Below are 14,164 nucleotides of genomic sequence, written 5' to 3'. Positions count from 1 at the left end.
AACTCCGGGGTCACTCCCATTGTGGCCTGTACACCATCCGCGATAATGAAAACGCGTAAAAGGGTCGTTTTTTAGGTGGGTAGGCACGATCCATGGCGTATCGCGTTTAGGGTGTCAAAAACATGAAAAATTGGAAAAAAGGGTAGCAAAATTGCAATATCTAAATACGCGGAAATGAAATTTAGGGTATGAAATTTGATGTTAGGAATGAAATCCCTGTTTAGGGTGTCGTTTTAGCCAAGGGATAAATCCTTGTTTAGGGTGCTTTTCAAAAGTTGATTATCGCGGATGGTGTACAGGCCACAATGGGAGTGACCCCCGGGACAGAACTTGATGTTGCATCACCAGGTAACTGATACACCACACTTTGCAAGAACTGCCAGGCAGCAAAGCATTGCTCTTGGTATACTACATCAAGGACATAATGCAACTTGAGTGCATAATCAATGGCTTTGGTCATGGTTGAACATAGTACTCCTTGCCGTTCCACAATGACAAAGGTTTGTAAAGGCTTTGTGCGCGATCCCCCTATGATCAGGATGAATGGTTGTGGTCTTGTTTTCCGGTCGATTTGGTTGATATAGTATTCCAAGTCTGTACCCTCCTAAAAATAAGAAAATTGAAAAAATACAAATATTTTAAGATGAAGCAGGGCAAAGCATTGAAATATTGATAGCTATATGTACACAAGGTCATGCTGTCAAAACATTAATATGAAGCTATATTAAGGTGGTACTACACCCTTGATAAATTTGTGACTATTTTTGCATTTTTCTCAAAAATAATAACACACTGGTAACAAAAGTTATGTATATTATAGGGGCAAGGAATCCAGTTATTACACTGGAATTTCAGTGACTCAAGACAAGCCGTACGTTAGGCCAAGTAACAAAAATTACATGTATATCGTCCCAGCCCTCACCGATTTTTGGAGATTTTCAAATATTTTTGTTATTTTTCCCATTTGCTCCCTTACTTTATTTCTAAAATGTTTGTGATGAAAAGACATGTTCAGAAGTTCTTGGTTATCATTTATAAACACATTGCAAATACTTTCTTCAAGCTAGGGGTAGGGCTTTGGGGAAATAACAAAAATATCTGGGGCCTCCCCGATTTGATTATGTGTTGACAAACACTTTGCAATTGCAATTTTACACATAAATGAATGGTAAAAAAATAACACAATAACAAATAATAAGGACCTCCCTCACCGATTTTTGAAAAAGTCCGGACGATATACATGTTATTTTTGTTATTTGGCCTTATTTATGATAAGAAAAGAGGTACCGCTAGAATGTACCTCATTTCTTAACATATAAAATGAACCAATTGTCTTGAATCACTGAAATTTCAGTGAAGTAATTGGATTCCTTGCCCCAATAATATACAGAACTTTTGTTACCAGTGTGTAGTTATTTTTGAGAAAAATGCAAAATTAGTCACAAAATTTATCAGGGGTGTAGTACCACCTTAAGGTTGGTCTGAACCATGGCATGTTTTAAAAATGCGAATTACAGTTCTCTTGAATTCTATACTCATTAGTCTGTGTACTTTAAGCTTGAACTGAAAAATTTTAGGTTTTAATTTTTTACCAAATTTCTATCATTTTAAATATGTTATTTTACCCTTTTCCATCTGAAATCGTCCACATGGTCAATGGCAGGAAATCTTGCTAAGCTCGTTGCTAACGAGCGCGTATTTTTGCCGCGCGCCCGATGCAAAACGCAACAAGCCAGGGCGAGTTTCCCCGTGCGCTTCACCCTGACAGCGTATCTCGCGCGGAGCATCAAAACAAAACATGATCGAAAACATGGCTGGCCGGGAATTTCATACGGCTTGACAAACAATTATTCCTCTTTTTTATGGAAAATATTGCTTGGATTTTCGTAAAACGTGCGCAGAAGTTGTATCTTAATTACGACTACGAGCTGCGCAAATTGCAGGAATCAAGATGATCACGTTTGAAAATATGGGCTGTTTGATTGCTGTCCACTGCCACTTTTTATACAAAACGGCGATTTAAAATGCATGTTTTCAATTTTTCGGTCACGCTAACAGAATAATTATGGAAAATAAAGGTTAGATTTTGGTCTTATCTTGTACAGGTCCTTCGACTCTAGGACCCGTTTTTTAATTTTTTTTAATTTCCATCAAAAAAGAAAAATATGAGCCAATTTGCCTAAATTAGGCTGAAACTGTCAAATTTCAACCATTTTTGGTGCATATTTCTAAAAGTTGGTCAAAATTCAAAAAAATAAAAAAACGGATCCTAGATCTTCAATAAGAAAAAAATTCTTATTGAAAAAATAATTAGTTACGGTGACCGAAAATTTTTGGGTCAAAATCACGCTTTTTGATGATTTTGTCCAAAAATAAGCATTTTTACATAAATCTGACATCACCGTTGGATTTGTCAGGTCATTTCCATTCTAAATATGTCTACTTTTATACACTTTAGATCAACAATTTAGAAGTTACAAGACCAAAAGCGTTTTCCATAATTCCATGGTTCAGACCAACCTTAATGCTCATCATTGTTTCTGGACTGTTAAAACACTTCCAGTTGAGATTCAACTATTCTTTGACTTCAATTTTAAAATTTCTACACAAATTAATTCAAGTACAAATCCGAACCACTTAGGCGCCTGGTCAAATTCGGTTTTCACCCCAGGTTCAAACGTCAGCATTTACAAACTTCTGTGTACGGATAACAATCCACACCCAATGGATATTTGGGAAAAGGTCTACAGACAACTGCAGCAGACGAAAGTGCTTCGAACATTGACATGGTTTAACTGATTTAAACTGAAGTTTTAATTAAACCTCTGGAGTGATTTGTTTATTTTTATTATTTTTTGTTTGTGTGTGTGTGTGTGGGGGGGGGTGTGAAAGCATAGTACTTCATACACCTTTATTTATGATAATTAATGTCACAGTGGAAATTTTCAAAAGTTGCCAAAATTGGGCAAAGCTGCCTTAAGGTTGCACAAAGTTATGCAAAGTGCTAAAAGTTTTGCAACACTGTGGTTAGTTGCGTAAACTTTTCATAAAGTTGCACAAATACATCGTCGTTGGGCAGGAAAACTTCCTATGTGCAGTGGCGTAGCCAGGTTTTCGGAACCGAGGGGGCACAACTTGTAAATGTACCGACGGAAATAATTTTTTGCCGACAGAAGTTGTGAATTGTTGACCCAAATTTTTTTCGGTGGTTTGAAAAAGTGAAGAGCAAAAAAAAACAAAACAAAAAAAAAAAACAAAAAAAAAGGATATAATAGGCGCTACCAACCTAAAATACAAAAATGTTACGTATAATTCAATTTGTTTCACAATTTTTAAACATTTTTTTACAATTTTGCCTGTTTTTCTTTAATCATGGATAGGCAGGGTACAAAAAATAGTCTATTGTTCATCCAAATTTTTTTTCACCAACGACAGCCTTACATGAACCGACGGCGATGATGAGCGGGGGGCACCGGCCCCCCACTGCCTATGTGTCATTGGCCCCTGAACATGTTTACAGCAAAACCTCCTATGTAACCTTTTGGCAGCCACAAGTACATAGGAGGTTTTTCCTGCCTAATGACGACATACAAGGTTGTGCAAAATCGTGCAAGGTTGAGCGTCGACTTTGCACAATTTTGGACCATTTCCTCAGTGATATGGGGGCTTTCAATGTTCATATGAATTGGACTTACAGATTGCCGATCCAAGTCAAAAATTATATGCAAGTACCTCACTATGCCAAGTCAAATGTTTAAGAAAGAAGAGCAAATACAACACAGAAAGCAAACTTACTGGTTTTAGGTCAATGAATGCTTCCAATGAACATTTGAATGAACACTTCCCCCTCATTCCTTTGGCTCTCCCTCTGCAAATAAGAGGCAACATGCTGAAAGCCAGCACCTCCTGCTCCTCTGTGGGAAAATAACATCAAAGAAATAAGTAAATAACGGTCCTGTCATCATTCTTACACATGGTTGTGTGCGAGTTTCTTGTCCGTGCACTTAGTGCCTGAAATGCAGGAGCTTTGGAGTCTCTTTAATAATTTTCATTCATCTTTATTATTGAGCTTTGGGATGATTTTCAGCTAGTTTGTCTCACTGTGAGTCATGTTAATAAGCATATTGTATTATTCCCATTAAAAGCCATTTTTAGATCATAAAATGAACTTTAAAACCCAAGTTACTCAGTAGCTGGGCTCAGTAGAATGTGTGCAGCTCAGAATATCGAACTTTCTTCTTCCTACAGCAAGTAGACTATTGTCATTGGACTTGGCGGAATCATTTCACGGGCATTTCACCTTTCGTCCAATCATAGTGTAGCAGGCTCAGCTGTCAATCACTGGTCTGACCGCGTCTAAACCAATCAGGGACAGAAAAACAATTAGCGGAAGCTGCCTGGTTGATTGTACGCACGCCCTGACTATCTGGCCAAAATCCAGTCCAGTTTTTGGATGCGAATCAATCCAATGATAATTGTCTACTTGCGAGGGTAAGATATATACGGAGTAAGCGCAATTGAAAGATCAGTACGGAGGGAGTGCGCTTACTAGGAAGAAAAAAGATCGCTTTTCTGAGCTGCAGACACTAGTTCTCTCAATAATATACAAGTAGACTAGGAGTCGTCTACTTACAATGGTGCAATCACCCCTACAAACTGTACCTTGTGAAAGAGTAGTGATGTCACTCACATCCAACAATGTGCTCCAAGATGGGCATCTTGCTATGCCATAGTCGATTATTTTCCATGCATAAGTAGGCCATACTGTGAAAATCTTATCGGCTGACAGGAATTTTTCAGCAAAATCCTGTTCTATCTGCATTGATTAAAAAAACGTAGCCAACCGAGCTGATTAAAGATGATTTTTGTAAATGTACATAATTAGTTTGCCCAACGTTTATCTAGTCATAATGAATGGGCAAGCCGAATAGTAGATACCACACAGTGTCATCGACCCTATATCTTCATGGCAGGAATCGCCATGGTAGGTTAAATCCACAGCCACGATTAGCCATTTGGTTCAAACCTTTAAAGCTCTTTTAAACTAATAATTAGTCGAGGGACATAACTAAGGCTACTCACAATAGCCGGGTAATCGATCTTGGTTATGCGTGATTAAGCTTGTATACCCCATTGAGGTCAATGGTCATCGACTTTTATACTGCCTACAGTGAGTGCAGCTGTACTACGCTGCACGCTGTAGTCCATAACAGGACCAACGCAATATAAAATGGTCAAATTTTGAGTTCAAAGCGCACGGCCAATTTTCAAAGCGCATTCTAGCGACTATCATATCTGTTAAACACGTATTTCCAAGTTTATGAGACCAAATCTGGTTTCTTGAGAAAAAAATCATGACGGGAGATATTCATCATTTTCTAACCCGGTATCAGAAGATTTTCGTCTGATATCAAAATCGTGCATAGCAATTCACGTGTATCGATCCCGTGTATTCATTTTAGTGTCCCTTCTGCACCAAATAATTATTAGCCAGGCGGTGTCGGTGTGTACCAGTGGAGCCAGTATCCACTCCGATAAAATATTTGGCCTGCCCATCCATTATGACTAGATAAACGATAGGTATACTACAAATTTTGGATAAAATAATTTGGATACAGGTACATCAAAATTCGAACACGGGAGTAGGCCTATCCAAATTCTGATACCATAGGCTTAGGAACTGGGGGCTTGGGGGGGCTCAGCCCCCTCAATAATTTTGGTGAGGGGGCTGGAATACCTTTCAGCCCCCCCAATAATCCTAGGTCAAGTTAAAAATTGTGATAAAATAGAGGGAAAATGCGTGTTTGTGACCTATATTTTGCAAAATTTTCTGACTCGGGCACTCCCCAGGGTGGCCCACCTAAATTTTTTCAATTTTCAGCCCCCCCCCAATGTTGAAAATCTTCCTAAGCCAATGGATGTATGTATCCAAATTTGGAGTTCCGCCGAAGTGCACTGGTAGTAGGCCTACTGTAGTGGAAATTTCAATTGAATGAACACAGCCTGACATAGCGTGATGATTTTTTGCGTACACAGCGTGATGTACGCCAGCATGTGCGACTGTGCGTGCATAACACGGTTCGTGAATCCAACCATGCCAATGCACTTGTCATTGGTTAGTACTGTATCCAAGGTCATGCGTTAGTGTTGTAGTTTGAAATACGCGAAATACGATCACGGTTGAATCGAATACAGCTGTTGAAAGCTGTGTTCATTCAATTGAAATTTCCACTATAGTAGCCCACTCAAAAAAAAAGATGTCCAGTTGATCAACGCACATTTTTTGACAAAATCGCCATCTTAGAAAATACATGAAACTGAAAGATTGTGAGACAAATAATTATTAGCCAGGCGGTGTCGGTGTGTACCAGTGGAGCCAGTATCCACTCCGATAAAATATTTGGCCTGCCCATCCATTATGACTAGATAAGCGATAGGTATACTACAAATTTTGGATAAAATAATTTGGATACAGGTACATCAAAATTCGAACACGGAGTAGGCCTATCCAAATTCTGATACCATAGGCTTAGGAACTGGGGGCTTGGGGGCTCAGCCCCTCAATATTTACAGTGAGGGGCTGGAATACCTTTCAGCCCCCCCTAATAATCCTAGGTCAAGTTAAAATTGTGATAAAATAGAGGAAAATGCGTGTTTGTGACCTATATTTTGCAAAATTTTCTGACTCCGGGACTCCCCAGGGTGGCCCACCTAATTTTTTCACTTTTCAGCCCCCCCAATGTTGAAAATCTTCCTAAGCCAATGGATGTATGTATCCAAATTTGGAGTTCCGCCGAAGTGCACTGGTAGTAGGCCTACTGTAGTGGAAATTTCAATTGAATGAACACAGCCTGACATAGCGTGATGATTTTTTGCGTACACAGCGTGATGTACGCCAGCATGTGCGACTGTGCGTGCATAACACGGTTCGTGAATCCAACCATGCCAATGCACTTGTCATTGGTTAGTACTGTATCCAAGGTCATGCGTTCGTGTTGTAGTTTGAAATACGCGAAATACGATCACGGTTGAATCGAATACAGCTGTTGAAAGCTGTGTTCATTCAATTGAAATTTCCACTATAGTAGCCCACTCAAAAAAAAAGATGTCCAGTTGATCAACGCACAAAATTTTTTTTTTTGACAAAATCGCCATCTTAGAAAATACATGAAACTGAAAGATTGTGAGACTGTGCGTGCAGTAGTGCCGTCGTCGGCACCGTTTTTTAATGTCGACATGTTTCGTATGCCGACGTCGACAGTGTGTCGACATAAAAAAAGTTTTCGGCTGCTGAATTTGGCTACTTTGGGCTAAAAATGGGCAATTTTTGAAGACTCCATCTGACCATGAAAGAGATGCATCACAAAGTTGCTATTTGACTTATATGTATGTAGATTATATAAACATGTTAATTTGACGTAACTTTCAAATTTCTGGTGAACTGTCCACGTGGCCAATCAGCCATGGATAGGGGCGCTATTTTGGGACCAGAAGTCTGTGGGTCCAACTTTGGGGCCCTACCATTTCCTTATTTGTTGGTTCCTAAGACTATAATTGCTTAGAAATGTACATATTTGCCTAAATATCACATACTTGTAATTAGAGCATACCATGATCCTTTCGTTTTGAAAATATGTGACCTTGAAAATTGGAAAAAGTACTGCCGTGTGGCACAAATGTGCATTTTCAGGTACCCCTGAGTCAAAAATTACGCAAGAAACACAGCCTTCGATTAAAGATTCTGAAAATATGGGGAAAAGTTACCCAGAGTACTAATTTTGAGCCTATTATCTGCTTGCATTCAGAAAATATGAGTCTTCAAAATGTAAAAAAAATCAGTGACGCGACGCCTTGCGAAAGCAAAAGTGGGGGTTTTGACAAATCTTTAGAGGGCCATATCTTGAAAACGATTTAGAGTACAAGGCTAAATTTTGTGTGTGTTCATTCCGGCCCTAAACCAATATTTAAGAGGAGTTTCATCAAAATCTGAGGGGTCACCTGGCAATTTTCTTGAAAAGAGGGTGATTTGAGACGGAATGACTCATATGCAAACCAGCAAACAATCTTCATCAAAAAAAAAATATATATATATGACTTGATTATCATGATTATACTATCGTGCACTTTATGACTAAGTCCTGTAAAACTTGATCGAAAAGTCTATCCTCAATCCAGGCCACGGATAACCGATGATGGATATGAGGATAGAACGTGGAGCTATCTCAAAACGCGTCAGAATCAGTGAAGCATGACACCATGCAAAGCAATGGAAATTCTGATGTAAACAACGCCGATCACGACGGGTGTAGCGCCCGAAAAAGTTGCTCAAATGACATGTCGGCGAATTGTTAGCATGGTTAACCTCTTACAAATTATCAAACTTTGCTCTGAAGATACAGATAAGTCATCAAAATAAATTTCGGTAACATTGAACTTCACAAAGAATTGTTTTAATACGTTTGAAAATTGGCGACGATTGAGTGACTGAAGTAGTTATAGTTCCACACTTTATCCACACAGTAACTATCGTGTCGTCGTGGATAGTAAATAGATTTCTTGATCAGTAAAACACTTTAATTTCGTGTTGCTCGAGAAGTCTAGCCACGAATTTGCTCACCGATAGCTTAATCGAGGCTAGAGTCTAGAGACCTTTGCATTCAAAATCTAGTCGGATTCGCTGAAGCATGACACCGTGTAAAGCAATGGAAGTTCAGAAGTAAACACAGCCGATCACGACAGGCGATCGCATCAAAAATGTTGCTAAAATTGCACTTCAACAAAATTTTAGACTGTTCAAATTCAAAATAGCCAAATTTTACTCAAAAAAATACAGTTGACTCATCAAAATAACTTTCATCCAAATTTCAACATTAACAGAATAAATAACATCCGGTGCAAAAAATGTCACCGCTGTCCGACCGAAAAACGATAGCAACGTACTCTATAGAAAAGTTATTTAATTCGTGTACATCGTGGAACACACTCTTTGCGTGGCCGTGCGTAGCCGTAGTAAGCTGTTGTACTTACGTCGATAAAATCGCTAGTATGGACGCGTAGAGTAGCGTTGTACGCGCGTGTATTAGCATGATTAGTCGCGGAGTAACAAGCGTAGTTCAATGTTCCACGATGTACACAAATTAAATAATTTTTCTATAGCATCGAACATTTTGTCGAATGCGTAACTATCGTGTGCACAATGTGCAAATTCAAAGCTAGAGTTCTCGAGTAAATTTTGTGTGGTATTTAATTTCGCTGAAACCTACAGATTCGCGAAATTAAATCCTCATGAATTGATCGCTGAGATAAATGTCAAAAATCGAAGGTCTGTCATGCCAATGACAATGTCTGATTCAATGTGTGACTGTGAGTATAAATGTATTGTAAGCTTACTGCTCATAAGTCATTATATATCACCATGATGATGATCACTTTCATAAAGTGATAAACCAGTGGCACTTCCCTGCATAAACACTGTGTTTTCACTTTTTTCCCCACTTACACTTACTTGCAAGGCTTACTCATAGTGTACTTGATATTTCAATTCGGGCACACACAATCTTATTCTACATTATTTTACATCAAACATAACTTTCTGTTCGTGTTGAATTTTGAGGTTGAAAATCCAATGTTTCTTCGCACCTTTTCGGCGACGAAGATCGACGGTACTCACAATACATGAACATTGCAATGTCAGTACAGTGCAGTGACATGCACGAAACGGTTCACTTTGATTCTCGATATTGTAGTTTAACAAAACTATTTGTACCCTGAAAATTTGTCAATATATTCTATAGTTTAAGAAGAATAAATATATTACCTTGAAACGTCTGAACAAGGTCATTAAGACCCCATGAAATGAGCCGATCTCTCACAGACATTTCATGCACTGCATTCGCCATGATGGAAGAATGGACAAGGCTTCGTCGTCTGCTTTTTTCTGACCAGCGCTGTCATTGGCTAAGCGTAATCACGTGACTTTTCCCCGGGAATTTTTAAACAACTCTTGTTTATAAAACTTTACATTGATGTACGTGTTTCTTTTTATTCTTTTGATACGTAGTTGTTTAAAACAATCAAGCACCGATTTTTAGATTTTGAACAATGGTGTTTATGTTTTTAAACAACATTCTTTTAAACATCGATATTTTAAACAGTGTTCTAACGGTGTATATGAAATTCAAATGGAGCTGCCTAATGTGCTCATTCCATTTGAATTTCATACTCCCCCTGTGGCATTGTTTTCAAAATCTTCCAGAGGGGTAGTGTGGATTTTAAATGGAATAGCCCAATAGGGGGGTCAAAACTGAATTTCAAATTCAAGTTTGAAAGGCACATTCTAAAATGCATGGTGACTACAAATAATGACCAATTTAACACCTCAATTGCTCATTGCATAGGAGTCTGGAACTTTTTGGGTAATCTTCCACAGAAGGAGTGTGAATTTCAAATGGAAGGAACACATTGGCAGCACAATTACAATTTCATACCCCCTTTGAGAAAGATTCAACCTAAATCTCTGAGCTTGATATCCACAAAGGGAGGGTGAGTTTCAAAGAGTTGGTTAATGTGCTAATTCCATTTGAAAGTCATACTCCCTCTGTGGAACATACATGTATTTTAAAAATCTTCCACAGGGGGAGTGTGGACTTGAAATGGATAAGCCCAATATATACATGTATAATTATGAACCATTTGCGCATGGTTTTAATAATGATTTTGAAGTATATTCATATAGTTAAAACAATACATGATTAATAACTCCTGATTTATTTTCTTGAGAATAAAAAACCTTTCCCTCATTTGCACAAGTACTTACAAGTACATTGATGCCAACCATTACCATAAGTGTTCTTACATCTACAGACCCTTAAGTTTCATCCTCTTTGGCTCATCTCAAGGATAGCTGATTTACTAGGGTAAATATTCATCCAACCAAGCATCTCAAGAGACGTCTCAATTTAGTTTTGACAAGTTAAGTTGGTTGACACATTTGAAAGACTTTAATTACATAGTACTGCATGTCCCAAAATGGTAAAAGCCATAATATACATTCTATTACCCCCACGACCCATTATTCAAAATCGCGCACTGTGATTTGTTGAAACACGTCACGTGAAAGACCATTAATTAGCAATAAAGTGGCCAGGGCAACGAACTTTATCACTTGTGCTTTGGCTACGCGTAGGCGCTCCACATTGAGGTAAACAACTTGAAATATTTGGGCAAAAAATGTGATATTTTCTCTTTAAATCGCACTATTTTGTGGTAATAGAATAGAAACAAAGGGTGCAGCATTATCCTTTACATGCAAATAATGTGTCCTCGGCAGTAAAAACGTTTAAATAATGGGTTTGGCTGTGCCTCACCCATTATTTACGTTTTTACTGCCTCGGACACATTATTTGCGTTATCTTGAAATGAGTTTGGTTAATGTGTTTCAAACTTGATTATTTTTTGTTTATTTGTAATGTTTGCACATATCTCAACTTACACCAAACTGAATTCAGCCAAATTCATTGTTTTAAGACAACAGAACAACTTTGAATTAAAGTCATAATTATGACCACCAAATCCTCCACAGAACACCACAGCTAAGTGGTTAAGATAGTAATTGAGTTTATTTTAATTTTACCTCAATAAGTTTGATTTGAAATGACCTGAAAACTTTCCAGACAGTTGTTACTGATATTACTTTATACTATTTGGCACAGAATAACCAAATAAAAATTTGGCCAAAAATTGTATATTGCGGCTTTAATAATAAGACCTGTTTGTGAAACAATCAAGTAAATGAGTTTATTCAATAGTCTTGCCCATATAACAAGGTATAATTGGATTGAAAAATCCACCAAAACTGGATTTGGCAGAATCTGTTAACATTTTTATGGAAAAGAATACTTCTGCAAATGTTGTTGTGTATACGCCCTCAAGGGGAATTTCCAATGTTGGTCAGTTGGGTGGTAATTTTGAAATCATTTTGTCCTATTTTGCCTCAAAATGGAACTTTTTCAACATTTTTCTTTCCAAATTTACATTTTTTCATTCAATTGGTATAAGTTTGGAAAATAAAGCTACATTGTGCCAAATAAGGTATCAAAATATGCAGACCAAAATTCTCCATCTATTGACCACATTATTTGGTAAATTATGCTTAGCATCTTTAAGATATTGCTTTTGATGAAGTGTACGGACACTTTGTGAGTGCAGTATAGATGACGTCAATGAAAATGATGTAAACAAACCATGTTTGTTCATTGAAGGAAACTTTAACACATTATTATGTTTTGATGAATTCAAGTGTGTGAAAATATTGGATCCAAAACATAATAATGATAAAATTGGATGCTTTATGCACAATATTTATTGGTCTCGCTCTAGTTTTAAATATATTGGACTTTGTCTTGTCCAATATTTTAAAACTTGTAGCACGACCAATAAATATGGGCTCAATCGATCCAATTTCATATCGAAATTCAATGACACCCAGCACTCAAATTTTATATATGAATATTTTCATATGTCCATATTTCTATTACTCACATACTTTCATAAATTTTCATCAATTGTATCCTATTAATTCCAACTTGGCCCTTGTGAAATTTTCACTTTTACCCTTTTTAATTTTGCCTTGAATAAAATATACAATATTGCCACATTGATTATTATACATGGTTCATACAATTTGACTGCTCAGTGCCAGAAGTGGGTAAGTACAATAGCTGCCATGTGTAGCTGCCATGTGTAGATGATTGCAATATACTGTGTGTAAATTGCCAAATGTTCACAGGGCAGCTATTGCACTTACCCACTTTTGGCACTGAGCAGTCAAATTATTTAATGTTATATCTGCATGGTTATATCAGATGAAGCAACCATTGGGCTATTCCAGTTGAAATCCATACACCCCCTATGGCAGACATGACATTAATCTCCCACACAGGGGGTGTAGATTTCAAATGAAGTTACCCATTTAGGTAACCCCATTTGAAATTTACTCTCCTCATGCAGAAGATTAAGGTCATGTCTTCCAGACAGGGTTGCCAAAACTTTTTAGCCCAAGTCACGGGTATTAGCCATGAAATGTCGCCCAAATAGCCAAAAAAATCGCCCAAAATTTTAAAGTCGATATAGGGGGGTTCTACACCCCTGTTTTATTTTGAATTTTTTGGAAAATGCTGAAATAAATTCTAAAAAACAACAAAAACTGAAAAAACTGGAAAAAAAATTAAATGAAAAAAAAGTTGAAGAAACATTTAAAGTCGATTTGAGGGGGTTCTATACCCCCCTTTATTTGGGAATTTTTGGGAAAAGCTGAAATAAATTATAAAAAACTAATAAAAAATGAAAAAAAGTTATAAAAAAAAAGAGAAAAATTAAAAGGCGGCTCAGGGGGGTTCTACACCTTTCTTTCTATTTTTTTTTAATGCTGAAAAAACTAACAAAAACTGATTTTTTGTTATAGGCCTAGGCCTAATGTAAGGAAAATTTATTTGTGAATTTTTGTGAAAATATATAAACATATTATTTATTCATTTCAATCTTTATTATATACAATTACATCAAAACAGATCGAAAAGTAGACATACAAATCCAGACAAGAGTATGGCATCAGAAAGAATTCAGTTGCCATATCTCTGCAGGAGTAAAATGGATGAAAGACAGTAAACAAAATATATTAAAAACAATAAACATTTCAAGATATGTACAGATTACAAAAGCACCTAGGAGATTGACCAGTCCTGGTCATATTTGGAGTAAAAGATTGCATATGAAGCCAGTATTGCACGTTTACTGAGGTTGGCTTGAAATTTCTTGCACAGTATTTTGCGGGGTTTATTACCCAATGAAACAGAGGTGAAAATGTTTTGAATATTGCACTTATTGTCGTCAGTAATGAGGCCTCTGCTGCCAATTTCAATACAAAATAACTTGGCGTCATAACTCTGTCCCTGGAGATCCATGATCAAACTTGAGTATTTGTTTACCTTGCGGTCGTGAGAATTTCTGATGTTTTGTTCGAACGGAATAGTTAGCTCGAAGACAATGATCTTTTTTGAGTCGCGGTTGACGAGGACCAGGTCTGGTCTCTGTTGAGTTGCCAAAATATCAGGAGGGATAGTGGTCCCGCAACTTTGGTTGTACCAGCTAGGTCACAATAGAAGGT

The 14,164-nt window shown here is 37.3% G+C and overlaps 1 protein-coding gene across 1 annotated transcript; it reads right to left on the bottom strand.

Moving 5' to 3' along the window:
* Positions 1-268: 268 nt before the first annotated feature.
* On the bottom strand, positions 269-9,929 carry LOC140145332 (uncharacterized). Its single transcript, XM_072167087.1, has 4 exons — positions 9,818-9,929; positions 4,663-4,816; positions 3,796-3,914; positions 269-604 (listed from the first exon to the last, which is right to left on the bottom strand). The coding sequence occupies exons 1-4, from the start codon at positions 9,839-9,841 to the stop codon at positions 269-271; spliced, it is 633 nt and encodes a 210-aa protein (XP_072023188.1). The 5' UTR covers positions 9,842-9,929.
* Between the last annotated feature and the right edge of the window lie 4,235 nt (positions 9,930-14,164).

Source organism: Amphiura filiformis, unplaced genomic scaffold, assembly GCF_039555335.1.
Source record: "Amphiura filiformis unplaced genomic scaffold, Afil_fr2py scaffold_221, whole genome shotgun sequence".
Lineage (NCBI taxonomy): Eukaryota > Metazoa > Echinodermata > Ophiuroidea > Amphilepidida > Amphiuridae > Amphiura > Amphiura filiformis.
Note: the sequence above shows the minus strand (reverse complement) of the source record. Positions and strands in the feature narration are given on the sequence as shown.

What these genes read in the sequence shown, in the direction of transcription:
- LOC140145332 (XM_072167087.1), bottom strand. Translation starts at nt 9,841, where the DNA reads ATGACCTTGTTCAGACGTTTCAAG. An exon ending in CCTTGTTCAGACGTTTCAAG is followed by an intron (nt 4,817 to 9,817) that starts GTAATATATTTA and finishes TAATCAATGCAG; the next exon opens with ATAGAACAGGATTTTGCTGA. An exon ending in CATCACTACTCTTTCACAAG is followed by an intron (nt 3,915 to 4,662) that starts GTACAGTTTGTA and finishes ATTTTCCCACAG; the next exon opens with AGGAGCAGGAGGTGCTGGCT.